We start from the raw sequence: 16405 nt of genomic DNA, 5'->3' as shown, positions 1-16405 counted from the left end.
AAAAAAGCTGAGATTTTCACTTATTTACATCACTTCAGGAGCTGGGGCATCAAGCGTAATGCCAAAGATTGCAAGTGTTGGAACACTGAAGAATCTGGGTATATGTTTTTTGTCAGACTAATTCAGTCTTGTAGGTCTGATCATGCCCTTCACATGTGGGTCTCTGCCTCCCCATGGGGCGGGAGACAGCTAGACACCTCTGCAGCAGTATTCCCTACTTCCTAAACCCCAGGTCCCATGCAGGGCCCTTCAAACAGGGAGATGGAACAGGCTAGCCTATTAACATCCTCGTTACCAATGAATCTCCTCTTTAACTGATACTATGGGGATGAGGTCTCAGACAAGTACCTAGGTAGAATCACTGAGTGATCTTATCATTGTCTTTCCAAACCTGGCCATTCCCTGCTGTTTGTTACTCGGAGCATCTCATCTGCAATGTAACCCTGATCATGGACTCAGCTCTGCACAGCTGGACCTCTGGAGCTGTGCAAAATTTCTTTGACTTCAGCTTTGCAAGGGTTCGGGGGTCCTGACGATGCACGTCACCTTGAAGGATCGGGGCTTTAGATTGTAAGCTCCTTCGGGGCAGGGGTTGTGTGTTTCTATCTCTTCTATCAAGGATCTAGTATGAATACATTTTAATAATAATTAATTAATAGCAGCAATCACTGTGAAGCAGTGTGGTCAGCATATAGTGCATTGGATTAGGATGATCTGGGTTCCACCACTGACCTGCGGTGTGACATTGGGCAAGTTTCTGTGCCTGTTTTTCCCATCTAAGCCTTTGCGGGTATGTCTACACAGCAAAGAAAAACCTGCGGCTAGCCCGTGCCAGCTGACTTGAGCTCTGTCTGCAAGGCTGTTTCATTGCTGTGTAGGCTTCCAAGCTGCAGCGTGAGTTCTGGGACCCTCCCACTTGGCAGGGTCCTAGAGCTCCAGCCTTAGCCTGAGCCCAGGAGCCTGCACAACAATGAAACAGCTCTGCAGCCTGAGCCCCGGGAGCCCAAGTGTCTAGTCACTGTGGAGACATACCCTGTTGGTCTTGTCTATCTAGACTGTAAGCTCGTTAGGGAAGGTACTGTGTTTGGGTTTTGTTAATACCATTGTGCCTAGTGCAATGAGTCCCTGATCTTGGCTGGAGCCTCCAGGTGCTGTTGTGATCCAAATATTTTTTCTCTATTTATTATTACTATTATTATTTATTAATAAACAGCCTAAATCAGCTTTCACTGAAAGCCAGTTATGTAAACGCAAATGCTCAGAGCAATACCTGAGCATCTTTGGTTTGCTGAAGAGGAAGTTTGGGGCTTATTTTCAGATCATACTTTAAATGCTTTAAATTACAATCTTGTAACCATTCCCAACAAGAAAAGATTGGCCATAGACCATTGCCAGGTCACACTTTACAAGAATCTTCTTAGAGGTACATGGCACAGTACATCTTTTTTTAAATTTTTTTTAAAACTGTGTTCCATGGTAATGTAAAAATACCTAAAGAATGTGTGTAAACAAAATCCCTTTGAATTTCTTTTGACCATTTATGTGTTGACTCGAGGAGCCCAAAGCAAAAGTGCTCCAGAGTTTAGGGAAGTTCACAGTCAAACTTTGCCGCTGGTGACCATTTACTTTTGCCTCTGTTCATTTCCTCCTCTTGGAGGAGGAAAACGTACTCCTCAGTTTCATGGACGTTTCACTTTCTGTTTCTTGGGCCTGCTCCAAAGCACATTCAATGGAAAGTCTCCCATTGATTTCAGTGGGCTTTGGACCAGATTTCTTATTCCCACTGCTACAGCAACTACTGTTTAACTCCAGATCAAGACTGTTTTTACTGACTTTTTTTTTTTAAACATAATAGCGAAAACATTTTTCTTCCTCTGCTGCTTTGTTCAACATCTCTTGTTTATAAACCGCGTAAGCCAATTCTGCAATCCGATCCACTGATGCAGAACTCTGCTGACATGGTTGGGATGCAGATGGGCCCTTTTAATGGATCAGAGCCTAACCTTCCGCAACAATATTTCTTTAACAGAAACTGTTTGCTATGTGCCAGTATAAACACTACAGCTGCCGGACCAGACACCTTAAACTTCACATTAGCTCATATCTTTGTCCTGTCAAAATAATGGGAACGTCTCAAGATTTAACTATACTACTGAGTAACTTATCTTTCTGCTTCGTATTTATATGGTTACCCTTGAGTTCTCTTTAAAATGACTGATTTTGGCACCTTTAAATTGATTGCTTTTCCAATCCTAGATTATCTTTCCTTCCTGTCTGGTTGGGGGGAAAGTAAAAATATCTGAACCTACCGAGGGAAAATAAAAGCTTTAACTACCATTTTTCCCCTCCCCTCGAAATAAGTTTCAGGCAAAAAGCTGATACGTAACCAATTTCTTATTAATGATTGGCCTGCTAAACCCAGGGTTGTGAGTTCAGTCCTTGAGGGGGGCCACTTAGGGATCTGGGAGTTGGTCCTGCTTTGAGCAGGGGGTTGGACTAGATGGCCTCCTGCGGTCCCTTCCAACCCTGATATTCTGTGATATTTTTGGAAATATTCCAGTGCTTCTCTGCTGAAGGATTAGTGTTTTTTGACTTGCAGTGGACTGATTGCTTCTAGTTTCATAGTTAATTGAAAGAGAATGTACACTGGGGATGACAGATGTACACATTCTGAGGTTACCTGAGTTTGAAATAGTCATGGTGTTTCATGCACATCAGGAGAAATAAAGATGAAGTGGCAAAATGATCATTTATTTATATAGTGCCCAAAGTGCACTAGGTGTTTTATAGACAAAGAGGTCAACAAGGACATTTCTCCGGTAACAATCTATTATTATTTACTATTTGTCTTCCAGTGATACCCAAAAGTTCCCCTCACGATTAAAGCCTCACTCTGCTGGGCCCCGTACAAACGTATAATTAGACAGCCTTTGCCTCAAAGAGTTTACAGTCCAAGTGCTAGATTGTACTTCTAAGGCACAGCCCTGAGCAGAGGTTGATTGTATAAGATGCCTCATTCCTGGTAGGCCTGGTGACTCAGAGAAACTCCCCGTGTCACAAAATCCTTCCCTGCAGTCTCCTTGCTCCAGGGCTGTAGTGATTTACCACTGGCTTAGATCAGCTGCTTGGCTGAGCTGCTCTGGATGGTGCATTGTGCGGAGACAGAGCCGTGGCTCAGCATCACAGTGGCAGTTTGGTTTAAAAGAACCCAGGTTTCCAGATTTATAGCCTGTTACTCTCCATACTAGACCATGTTGCTTTTCAGCACTTGGCCCTGTTAAGGTCAAGTATCCAGAACTACTTCAGGAACAGGTTAGAGATGTAGCAGAGGAACGATGGGCTTTGTGGTTAAGGCGCTATACTGAACCAAATCCCTAGTTCAGCCGTAGGCTCCCTATATAACCTTGTTCAAGTCCCCAATAGACTAACGAAAAGCCCATTGACATCAATGAAAGAATCCCATTGACTTCAGTGGATTTTGGATTGGACCCTAATCTGTTACTCATCGGTAAATAAGAGAACTATTATCATCCCCATTCCAAAGGATAATTTCATTGGTGCTCAGATATTGTAATGATAAAAGCCACAGAAGTACATAAATTAATTGCAGCAATCAAAATGCAGGGTGACTCAAAAGAAAACATTGAAGAAGAGCTAGGGAAGTGTGTTTACTTGCTCAGGCTGAGGGAACTGGGATTATTTAGTCTGCAGAAGAGAAGAATGAGAGGGGATTTGATAGCTGCTTTCAGTTACCTGAAAGGGGGTTCCAAAGAGGATGGAGCTCGGCTGTTCTCTGTGGTAGCAGATGACAGAACGAGGAGTAATGGTCTCAAGTTGCAGTGGGGGAGGTTTAGGTTGGATATTAGGAAACACTATTTCACTAGGAGGGTGGTGAAGCACTGGAATGAATTACCTAGGGAGGTGGTGGAATCTCCATCCTTAGAAGTTTTTAAGGTCAGGCTTGACAAAGCCCTGGCTGGGATGATTTAGTTGGGGTTTGGTCCTGCACTGAGCAGGGAGTTGGACTAGCTGACCTCCTGAGGTCCCTTCCAACCCTGATATTCTATGAAAATAGGCTGCTCATTTATTCTCTTTTACTCTCTTGCAGGACATTTTTGTTACATGATGAATTAGGAAAGGAAGAAATCTTATTGTGAGCAATGGAAACTAGGATGTCTTTGATTTCCGCCATGCAAGAGACTCAACATCTATCCCTATCCCAGGAGAAGGGTCAGAGTCCAGCCAATGGGAACGGAGAACAGTTTGATTCAGGTGAGCTCTTGTTTTCCCCGTCTGTTTCACTTTTAAGTAAATAAAACAGATTTTCTCGTGCAAGATGAAATTTTTCAAAATTCAACAACATTTGGAAGAAAATTGGCAAAACTTTTGACAATGTTTCCTTTGTTTTTCAACCCTTTTTAAAATTTTGCTTTTCTTCCCCAAAAATTTACAAATATGTTTGGAAGTTTTTCCTTTATTTGGATCAGCTGGATTGATCAACTTTTTCTAGAATTTTTTTTTTGTCCTATGTTTTTATTTAGATTTTTTTTTTCCCCACAAAAAACATCCCTGCTATCAGAGCGTGCAATACATTTCTCAAATGATGCTAAGGGGTGTATCTCCACTGCATGCGCTTCTCTCCCTGGGGAGAAGATGAAAGAACAAACGTGTGCCTTATAGGTAGTTATGTTGTTTAATGCACTACTGGAAGGTGCTCCTAGACTATGATGATGAGTGTGGCACAAGGACTTATAGATAAGATTAGTATTTTGTCATAGTTATTTGTAGTAAAAGTCAGGGATAAGTCATAGGCAATAAACAAAAATTCGTGGGAGCCTGTGACCTGTCCATGACTTTTACTAAAAATAACTGTGATAAAATGGGTCTGATGAGAGCCTGAGACCTGCTATAGGAGGGGAGAGGTGGCATCCAGCCCCTGCTGCCACTGTGGCTGACAGTTCCAGGGTTCTCCCCGCTGCTTGCAGTGGCTTGGAGCTCTGGGGTCCTCTTGTGGCTGCAGGGGCCCCCCCGACACCTGTGGTGGCTCAGAGCTCCAGGTCCCCCTGTGTTGGCTGAGAGCTGTGGGGGGGCCCCTGCCTGCGGGGGCTTACAGCTCCTGCCCTACTGCCCCAGGGCCAAAGCGGAAAATGTCATGGCGGTCTCTGGAAGTCACAGAATCCATGTCTTCCTCGACCTCCGAGACATAGTCTTAGCCTTACAAATTGATTCAATTCTCCAAGGATCTTTCTTTAAGCTTTGCAAAGTGAGCTCGGAATCTGTGACTACAGCCTCGTTTGGGGTGAAATTCCGCTGTGTGCGGAGCACCAGCATGCGGCCTGTGCAGCACTTCAGTCCCACTTGACTACTCAAAATAAGGTTTAAGTGGCACGTAGACTTTGTTCTGGCTCTTTGCACAGGGGTGAATCATCCGGGACGATTTAATACATGGCCACAGAACTATTGGTACAGCTATTTCTAGCTCTTTATTTTTCCAAACTTGGGAAGATGAAGGCTCTTTCTTTGGAGTGATGATGGTCTTGCTATTAAGGTTCTGGACAGGGACCCAGGACTCCTGGGCTCAGTTGCCTGCTCTGCCACTGGTTCTTCTCTGTGACCTTGGCCAGTCACTACCAGTTAGTGTCTCCGTTCCCTGTGTTTTGCTTGCATGTTGTATCCTTTTCTCCCACCCTGTTTAGGTTGTAAGTGCTGCAGGGCAGGGACTGTGGCTATGTCTCCTCTGTGACAAGAGATGTGACTGCAGCATGTGTAGACATACCCCGAGCTAGCTTTGATTTTTGATAGGTCAAATTAAAAAAACAGTGATGTGGCAGCAGCAGTATGGGCTTAGCCAGTCAAGTAAATACTCTAGGTCCCAGCCTCATGCTGCTGAGGCTTAGTTGCTGTTGTTACTTGAGTTAGCTAGATAAAAGCTAGCTCAGTGTGTCTACGCATGCTGCAGTCATGCCTCTGGTTGTAATGTAAACATACCCATAGTAAAACAATGTGTTTATATCAGTGGTCCCCAAACTGTAGGGGACATGGAGGAATGTTGTGAGGGAGGGAAGCGCACGGAAGGGGCAGGGAGGGAGCGCCATGCCCCGGCCCCACTCTGCCCCCAGCCCAGCTCTGCCTCCAAGCCCAGCTCTACTTCCAGGCAAGATCTGCCCCACTCCGCCCCCTGTTCTGCCAGCCCAGTGTTGCTCTCATTCCCTCTCTGCCCCCACACTAGCTCCGCCTCTTGCCCTAGCTCCTCCCTCATCCCCAGTTCTGCCCCCAGCTCCACCTTCAGCCCAAGCTCCGCTGATGAGGAAGGCTTGGCTGTGCAGTAACAGGTGGGTGGGTTCGGGGGAGGCATGGACAGATTCTGTTAAGGGGAAGAGGCGGTGCGACTAGAAAAATTTGCACATCACTGGGTTATGTAGTGCCTAATACGCTGGGGTGCTGCTGATGGTAAAGACTTCTGCAATCCACACATTAAATAATAACCAGTATTGTACAGCTCATCTTCTGTGAACAGATTGATACGTGCGTCTTCCATTGTCGTATTCGTCCTGGGGCTGATAACACTAAATCCTTTTCCCAACAATCGGACGTTTCCATGAGGCTTGCTGATGATGAAAGGATACTGAGTTATAAATGTCAGACGGAGGGTCAGATTTTCTAATGAGCTCAGTGCCCTGGTAGCTTGCACTGAGAACCTGGAGTGTTCTCAGTGTGGGCTGGTGGGTGCGGAGAATTCTGCAACTCTGGCCCCCAGTTGTTTAAAGGTTCTGCACTCTCCTTGCGCTCCTGGTGAATGAAATGACCGTTCCCCCGAGGCTGTATACTGAAAGAATTAGAGGAGGAATTTCAGAAGTTCTCAGTGTTGGCCTAACTCTTCTCCCATGGAAGCCAATGGACATTTAACCATCGCTCCCTTTGAAGTCAATGATTAAAATCCCGTTTACTTCAAGAAGAGCAGAGTTAGGCCAGTGGTGAATGCTTTTAAAATCCCCTTCGATGCCTTTTCAGGACTTATTGGATCTCTTCTTTCAGACCATGCTGTTAATGTTCTGTTGTTCACCTTCCTGATAAGCCTCTTGAAGAAAGGAATTGATAGCTCTGCATTATATCTGAAAGAAACTCAAACAGATTGGCCAATTGTAACTTTATATTTTTAATCACACCTGAAAAACCTTGGAAGCTTTTGCTTTATGCATCCAACCTCTGTTTAAAAGTGAAAGCCTCATGGTTCTCTAAGCTTTGATGCTGTAGTGAATGGGTTATTTCGCTAGGTTTTGAACTCCTCTAGCTCCCACATATTCTTTGCATATCTTCTCCAAAGCATCTGGCTTCTGCTCCAGTGCTTGCATCAGAGATGAGATCCCGGAAGGCTCCAATCTGCTGAGCACCCTGGAGAATAAGATTCTAAGAGCATGATGCTGGGAGCTTCTAACATTGCACAGCACCTTGCAAGAAGCACTGGGGAACTGGCAGAATTGGGTCCTGAGTTCTTTGGAGGCTACTGAATAGTTTCAAACTGCTTTTCTTTGCGTTTCAGATTCGACCACTTGCTCTCCGCGAGTGGTTTATTTGATCCTCTCTTTGCCTCTTCTCAGGCTGTCCCTTGTCCATAGGAATTCAGTCACTCAACGTTTCTGTCTCTTGACCATCGACATTCACATCCACAACATCCAGTAATTGCTCTACTTCCGTGGGCAACAGGGATTTCATTTTGCTCTTTAGAAAGTTGATATTAGGCCCTTTTTTTGTATTTCACCTCGGTTTTCATGGTAGGAATCCAAGGCCAGTGTAAATGGGCAGTGACATCTTAACTGAATAGATTTGTCGCCTTGGAGGCTTTTTGCTTCCCGCCACTTTGTCCATGACCCAGAAAATCACATCTGATGCCTTGTAAAAGGGAAGTGAATTAAAGGTTCATCATGAAAGGCACCAGGTCATCAACCCTACAGACGGAAGTTCTCTATTTATTCACAGAACACAGGTTTCAGCCGCACAAGCATAACCCATTAGGCAGTATGCCTAGTCCTTAGAGAATATGAATCTCGTCCCCATGTAGACAGCCTGGCTCTTTAGCTTAAACTCATGTTTATAGTTCTGGTGGTCTCTAGTTTTGGCTAAGATGGTGGTGGTTGTGTGTGTGGCAGCTTGTTTGGGATGTGAACTGCCATGGGACTCAAATGTTTGGGATGTGCTTCCGTTCAGAAGAGGTATGTAAGCCACTATTCAGTATGTGTTATGTCTCCCCATTTCCTATGCCCACTCCACAGAGGATATGGGTCTTAGCTTAAGCTGTAGAGGCGTAGCCTTTCAGCTCTGGAGGTCCCTGGTTCGGCCCTGGGTCTTGTGCCCAGCCACATTCTGCAGAGGGAGATGGGAGTTCAGCCTCCATAGAGCACTTTTTCTGGGATTGCCAGTTATGAAGGAAGCTTCTGTGGACACCTGAACCCCAAACAGCAGTCAGTTGAGAATGATAAAAAAAAAACAAAAAAAAACCATTGTGAATTGTGCCAGATCTGGGGTGGTGACTGAGAGTGGGAATGGCTCCTTGTGATGGCAGTGGTCACTCTGGCATGCCCCCTTGTGAGTAGGTGTGGGGTTGTCATACCTTCCCCTTCATCATCTCTTCCTGTTGTCCATCTCTGTCTGGGCCTTCTGTGGCCTAGCCCTCCGACCCAGCCACTTGAAGTCCCTTCCCCTAGCTTCCGCCAGGCTGGCAGCAAAGTCCTTCCAACTCACCATGGGAGTAAATGGAAAAAAAAATCATCACACTCTTCTCTCTGGAGTAGCAGGTCTCAGGATTTCTCCCTGAGCTCAGTAGAGCTCAGAACTACAAACAAAATCAAGCACTTGAAGCATCTTCTGCCCTTCGCTGGGCCCTCTGAGCTTCTTGTCCTCTCCTGTTTGGAACTGGGTTATGAGTTAGCCAGTTGCAAGGCTTTTGCCAGCTTCTCCCTTAGCAGGCCCCTTTTTCCTAATTAGCCATCAGGCTTCAGGGTCTTCATCAGGCCAGCCTTTCCCTGCTGATGTCTCCTGGTGTCTGCCCTGCTATGTGGGAGGAGGCAGTATTTATACTGGTCCCCTTCTCCCAGCTCATTCCCCATTGGTTCAGGTGGGGAAGGGAAACCTTGCCCCCACCCTCTCTGCAGGCTCTTGGCTCTGGGCCCTTAAAGAAACAGTAATATGGCCCTAAGCAGATCAGCAGTGAGTTCTGGGAGCAAGAGTTAAAGAGTTGGGGGTGCAGAATGTGTTCTTGTCCATTGTGCCAGCTGAAGGTAAGAGTCCAGCCAGGGACAGATACATCTTGGAGAAGAATGTATAGTTGCACAGATGGTGTCAACAGGAGGGCTTTGGCTTTCTTTACCATTGGATGCTATTCTGTGAAGGAGGACTACTGGGAAGAGATGGAAACCAATGTGGCTCCATCAGGAGCTCTTTAATGACCTGAAAATCAAAAAGGAGCCCTACAAAAAGTAGAAACATAGACAAATTGTTAAAGATGAGTACAAAAGAATAGTGCGTGCACATAGGGACAAAATCGGAAAGGCTAAGGCACAAAATGAGATACACCTAGCAAGGGGCATAAGGCAGTAAGAAGAGGTTCTACAAATACATTACGAGCAAGAGAAAGAGGAATGAAAGTGTAGGTTCACTACTTAGCAGGGAAGATGAGCTAATAATGGAAGACATCAGAAAGCGAAGGTGTTTAATGCCTATTTTGCTACTGTGTTCACTAAAAAGGTTGATTGTGACCAGATATGTAACACAATTAATGATGACAACAAGGGCGAAGGAGTGGAAGCCAGAATAGGGAAAGAACAGGTTAAAGAATGTTTAGATAAGTTAGATGTATTCAGGGTGACGGATCCTGACAAAATTTACCTTAGGGACTTGGGGAACTAGCAGAAGCAATCTCTGAACTTCAGTGATTATCTCTGAGAACTCATGGAGGATGGGTGAGGTTTCAGAGGACTCATCAAGGGCAAACAATACCCATTTTCAACAGGCAGGGAGTTGGGGGGCGGAAAGGAGGACCCAGGGATTTATCGACCCGTCAGCCTAACCTCAATTCCTGAAAAGATAATGGAGCAACTGGTCTAACAACCAATTTGTAAGCACATAGAGCATAATAGGGTCATGATAAATAGCCAACATGGATTTGTCAAGAACAAATCATGCCAAGCCAACCTAATTTTCTTCTTTGACAGGGTTACTTGCATACTGGATGGAGCAGAAGCAGTAGATCTGATATATCTTGATTTCAGTAAGGCTTTTGACACAGTCCCCCATGACATTTTCATAAGCAAACTAGGGAAATGTGGTTTAGATCAAATTACTATCAGATGAATGCACAACTGGTTGAAAGGCCGATGAGTAGTTATCAACGGTTTGCTGTCGAACTGGAAAGACCCACCAAGTGGAGTCCCACAGGGGTTGGTCCTGGGTCTGATACTATTCAATATTTTTCATTAATAATTTGGATAAAAGATAAGAGTTTAAAAAATTTGTGGATGATACCACACTGGCTGCAGGCATTTTGGTGGATGGAATTAAAATTCAATTCATCCTTGACAAATTGGAGAATTGGTCTGAAATCAACAAGATGAAATTCAGTAAAGACAAGTGCAAAGTACCTCATGTGAGAAGGAAAAATCAAATACACAGCTACAAAATAGGGAACAACTGGCTAGTGAGTAGTACTGCAGAAAAAGATTTTGGGGTTACAGTGGATACCAAATTGAATATGAGCCAAGAATATGATGCAGTTGTGAAAAAGGCTAACATTCTGGAGTGTATGAATAGGAGTGTCCATATGTAAGACTCGAAGTAATTATTCTACTCTGCTTGGCACTGGTGAAGTCTTAGGTGGATTATTGTGTCCAGTTAAGGGTGTCACACATTAAGAAAGATATGGCCAATTGGAGAGAGTCCAGAGAAGAGCAATAAAAATGATAAAAGATTTAGAAAACCTGATCTGTAAGGAAAGGTTGAAAAAACTGGGCATGCTAGTCTTGAGAAAAGAAGAATGAGGGTGGACCTGATAAGTCTTCAAATAGGCTAAGGGCTGTTGTAAAGGGGGGGAGGGGGTGCTCCATTATTCTCCATGTTCACTGAAGGTAGGACAAGAAGTAATGGGTTTAATCTGCAGGTAGTTAAGCACTGGAATAGGTCATCAAGAGTGGATGTAGAATCCCCATCATTGGAGGTTTGAAGAACAGGTTGGACAAAGACCTATCAAAGATGGTGTAGGTTCATTTGTGTAGCCTCAGTGAGGGAGAATGGAGTAGATGAGATCCCTTCCGGCCCTACATTTCTATGATTCTTCCCCGCCAGATCCTTTCCTGTGTCGTAAGCAGTAAGTATTTCCATTCCTCATGCAGCCACTGGCCCTGGTTTTTGTGGAGTCCGTTGTGACAACACTCCAGGCAGGAGAGGAAAAACAGTCTTGTTGTTTCGCTCACTTTCCCTGTCCTTGCCTCAGTCTCCCTTGGGGAGAAACAGGCCTCACAGTTTGAGGAAACACTGGTGCAGACATCTGAGAAACCAGCTTTTAGTGATGAGCTGCCAAGTGTTTAACAAGCAGTTCCCACTCTGTTCTCTTCCTTAGCCTGTGAGAAATCCCACATGCTCATAGGGAGGAGGGCTCCGGGGACAGGAATTCAGTTTTTCCCTTGTTTAAGCTAAAAGGCTTTCCCAGAACCACAAGCAAGGGGGAAGGCAGCACCACTTATTAAGTGCATGTTACTGGGAAGGGTTATAGGAGGCAAAATTGTGTTGGAGCATAGCACAGGTGTTGGTTGGTGACTGGGGATAGGTGGGCCAGAAAGATCCTAGCTAGATGGACTAGAGGAGAGGGATGTAGAAAAGGTCAAGACTGTGAACACTGGGTAGGGGAATATACCTAATGTTTACTGCATTCTGGAGCGGCTCTTGGACTCCACAGAAGTATTATTTCCCAGCTTGTTGCTGTCGAGAAGTTCCAAGCAACCTGCTGGGCTGGGTAGGGATGATAACTTTGAGGTCCTGAGCAACCATGGGCCATGTTGTTGTTGTTGACATCTATGGTCCTAGCTAATCAGTGAATTTTACTGAATTCCTAAGCATCTCTTTTCAAGCTTGGTGACGTGAGCTGATGTCATGGGCTCATGATCATGCTGCCCTTCCCATATTGCTAATGGAGAGGTGGTTGTGGTGATGGTGGGATGGGGAAGATCCTGTCTAGATGGGACCAGAGTAGAGGGGAGGGATGTAGCAAGGAGTTCTGATATAGAACTATTGTTCTTAAGTATGCACACAGAAAACCCATGCAATGAGTAGAAACATCACCTTCCCCACTCTAAGGACAGGTAGCAGGTTACAAGAAGGGGAGGCACTATGCTAATGTGTGTATTAAATTCTCTGAGCATGAACTAGTGATTTCCAGAAACCTGAACAGTCAGTCAGTTTCAGCTGAGTGCTTATGGAGATAATCAAAGTGCTGCCTCTTCTCACCAGTCAGTCTGGCTTCTGATGCTCACCGGCTATTACACTCAAAATCATCACATAAGCTTAACCCAGTTTCTCATCTGTAAAATGATCTGAATTTATCTGTCTAACTAAGGTACTTACACGGCTCTGATCACCAAAAGATCTCAGGGCTGCCGGGGGCGGGCAAGAGGGGCAATTTGCCCTGGGCCCCGCAGGGGCCCTGTGAGCCCTGGCCCAAGGGCTGTCCTGGTCTGTGGCGGCATTTTGGCGGCGGGGGACCCTTCAGTGCTGCCGAAGATGCGGAGTGACTTAAGGGCCCCCAGCTGTTGAAATGCTGCCTAAGACTCGGATCGCCGCCATGTGAGCCACAGATCCCCTGCTCCCCTGAATCCTCTGGGCGGCCTTGCAGGATCCGAATGCCTCACTTCCTTTAATGTATCTGTCCTTATGCCACCCTTGTGACATACTACTATCCCCATTTTACAGATGTGGAACTGAGGCTAAGTGACTTACCCAAGGTCACACAAGAAGCCTGTAACAGAGCAGGGGCTTGAAGCAAGGTCTCTCAAGTCCTAGACTAGTGCCCTAAATGCTGGCACATCCTTCCCTCAGTTTTCTATTTCCGGACTGGAATCCAGGACAGATCTTTTCAGTCCAAAGCAGACTGCAAAGAGTTACAAAGGGATCTCACAAAACTGGGTGACTGGGCAACAAAATGGCAGATGAAATTCATGGTGATAAATGCAAAGTAGTGCACATTGGAAAACATAATCCCAACTCTACATATAAAATGGTGAGGTCTAAATTAGCTGTTACCACTGAAGAAAGAGATCTTGGATTCATTGTGGATAGTTCTCTGAAAACATCCACTCAATGTGCAGCAACAGTCAAAAAAGCGAACAGAATGTTGGGAATCGTTGAGAGGGATAGATAATAAAACAGAAAATATCATATTGCTTCTATATAAACCCATGTTATGTGTACATCTCGAATACTGCATGCAGATGTGGTTGCTCCATCTTAAAAAAGATATATTGGAATTGGAAAAGGTTCAGAGAAGGGCAGCAAAAATGATTAGGGATATGGAACAATTTCCATTTGAGGAGATACTAATAAAACTGGGACTTTTCAGCTTAGAAAAGAGAAAACTAAGGGGGGGGGATATGATCGAGGTCTATGAAATCATGACTGCTGTGGAGAAAGTAAATAAGAAAGTGTTATTTACTCCTCCTTATAACACAAGAACTAGGGGTTACCAAATGCAATTAACAGGCAGCAGGTTTAAAAGAAGCAAAAGGAAGTGTTTCTTCAAGGGTCATACAGTCAGCCTGTGGAACTCTTTGCCAGAGGATGTTGTGAAGGCCAAGACTATAACAGTGTTTTTAAAAAAAGAAATAGATAAATTCACGGAGGCAGGGCTATCCTTACCCATACGCAAACTACGCAGCTGTGTAAGGCACCAAATTGCCCCAGATTTCCTGGTGCCATATGCAGCTGCTTGCTGCTCCAGTGGCCAGCCCAATCCCCTGGCCAGCTGAGGCAGCCAGAAAAGCTGCCCCTACTCCTGCCCTGCACCCACTCCACCCCTTACCTATAGCCCCTGTCCCCCCTCCGCTCTGCCTCTTCCCACCCCTGCTCTGCCTTAGCCCTGCCCCCACTCCATCCCTTCACCTGAACTACGTCCTTGGACTGTAGCAGGGATCGGGCGCTCCCTGCACTCACTGGGCGGCGGGAAGTGTAGCGACCTGGCCCCAACTTTCTCCGCTCTGCCAGCTTCCAGCTGTGCCTCTGGCTTGTGCTGGGGGGCGGTTCTCTCCTACCCCCCGCAGACCTTCAGCTCAGCCTCCCCCTCCCCCGCGTGGGCCTGGGGCTGTGTAGGGCACCACAGTGTCTAGGGATGGCCCTGAATGGAGGACAGGTCTATCAATGACTATTAGCCAATATGGGCATGGGTGGTATCCCTAACCTCAGTTTGCCAGAGGCTGGAAGTGGGTGACAGGGGATGGATCACTTGGTGGTTGCCTGTTCTGTTCGTTCCCTTTGGGGCACCTGGCATTGTCTGCTGTCGGAAGACAGGATACTGGGCTAGATGGACCTTTGGTCTGACTCAGTATGGCCGTTCTTCTGTTCTTTCATTGATAAAGTAACATAACTAGCTAGAACATAGGAACAGATACAGGATAGAATCAGAACTGCTTAGCTGTGTGCCTTAGACTCTATACAGCTAAGAATTAAAGGGAAATATCCAACAGATAGGTTGGTAGGGAATTTGGGCTTTCTGAACAAAGGATCCAGGTTCTGTTTTCACTCTGAGGTTTTTCCCGTAGTCACGTGGCCTATAGTGTTAACAGTGAAGTCCTAGATGGCTGCAGTTTTATCGAAGTACCTTTAATTTCTATGGCCTCTATCAATTGATGATCCCAGAGCACTTCAAAACCATTGAGATTGTAGCAGCTCATTACTATTTATTTTGTTTGCACACCGAGGCCCACACGAACATGAAATGTAAGGTAGGTTACACAGGTGTGACTGTTTCACCAAAACAGAACATAGAGCAAAAGGATCCATAACTGAAACCCACCAATGTAAGCACATCGTAAAATTAGCCATCACCCCGTGAACACGTGGGGTGAAATCTTGACACCCCACCCTATGGAATAAATGGGAGTTTTGCCAGTGACTTCAGCAGCTAGGTTTTTACCCTTGGAATGTTGATTTGAGTACTGGTAGATGATATGGCTTTGTGAAAACCGCTCGTTAGAGTAATTATAATTATAATATTAAATACTTTTCATTTATGTAGCTCCTTTCAATCTGAGGGATTTGAAGCATTTTATAGAGATCAGCAAAAATTGATTTTGGAAACCCAGGCACAGAAAAAGGTTACATGACTTGCCCATGGACGCACAGTAAATCATTGATAGAGTTGGGAATAGAATGTCCTGACTCTCTGTTCCTGGCCTAACACCTTGGCAACCTGACTGTGGTTGCAGCCGATGCTATTGCAGAACTTCAGGAAAGAAACAGAAACAACACAAGAGGTTTTGGGGAATTTTCAGTCCCTTCCATTTCTCTGTAATGAAACTGAGCAAAACAAGACACTGAGCCCATGATAAACGAGTTCCCTGATGTTATTTTTACAGACACAGTAAACGTAATTTCCTGATAAAGTCTGTAGAGGAATCAGCCTTCTACTGTGTCAGAATGAAATGGAAGGACTGAGAGTAAAGGCCTGAAGTCTCTGCAGCAGGAGGGGTGCTCAGCCCCTGGCGGCCCTCCATCTCAATGTGATGGGGTATGCAAACCCAATGTGGACCCAAACGTATTAAAAGGCAATACTGAGCCCTGTTAGTCCCCACCTACTAGGCCTGCTGAGCCTGCTCCAGGAGCCCAGGCACAGGTGCTGGACAGGTTGCAGGAGAGAGGAATCCTTCTCTGGGAAGCCAGTCAGAAGGTTGAGCCTGAGAGGGGCACCACGGGACAGGTAAGGCCCACAAGCAGAGCCTTCTCCAGCCACCACCCTCTTGAGAACGAGCAGCATCCTGGTCCATTGGGCTTATTTTTTTTTTTTGGTAAGTAAGTGACTGTTTGGACTATAGGGGCCGTGCCCCAAACTGAAGGGATCTATAGATAGGAAGTGGTCCAGGACAGCAGACATAGACTCTCTGTAGGGAGGACCTTGCCACTGTTGCTTCCCACAGGGCTCCTGGCTGGAACCTGGTGGAGAAGGAGTGCCTAGGTCTCCCTACCACAACCCCTTAGGAGCTGACATCCAAATGTGGGTGGAGGCCAGAAGATTCCTGGCTTAGGGTCAGGAACCAGGTACCTCTACCATCCTGATGGCAGCTGGAGGTCTGGTGCAATAACTGCTAGGCAGCCTGGCCCTCCAAGCAACCTATCTGGCTCAATCTTGCCCTTTTCATTTTGATTTTTAAAA

At 45.7% G+C, this 16405-nt stretch overlaps 1 protein-coding gene across 3 annotated transcripts in view; it reads left to right on the top strand.

Annotated features, from left to right (window-relative positions):
* Positions 1–16405, top strand: part of SFMBT2 (Scm like with four mbt domains 2) — a 205969-nt gene that overhangs the window by 30513 nt on the left and 159051 nt on the right. For all 3 annotated transcript variants that reach the window (XM_050936826.1, XM_050936824.1, XM_050936825.1), the window contains one exon: positions 4109–4272. In XM_050936826.1, coding sequence (XP_050792783.1) covers positions 4161–4272 — 112 coding nt within the window. In that variant the 5' untranslated portion in view covers positions 4109–4160. The remainder of the gene's footprint in view (positions 1–4108; positions 4273–16405) is intronic.

The sequence above is a fragment of the Gopherus flavomarginatus genome, chromosome 1, assembly GCF_025201925.1.
Source record: "Gopherus flavomarginatus isolate rGopFla2 chromosome 1, rGopFla2.mat.asm, whole genome shotgun sequence".
Taxonomy (NCBI): domain Eukaryota; kingdom Metazoa; phylum Chordata; order Testudines; family Testudinidae; genus Gopherus; species Gopherus flavomarginatus.
The sequence above is the reverse complement of the archived record's forward strand: the minus strand, read 5'-3'. Positions and strand labels throughout refer to the sequence as shown.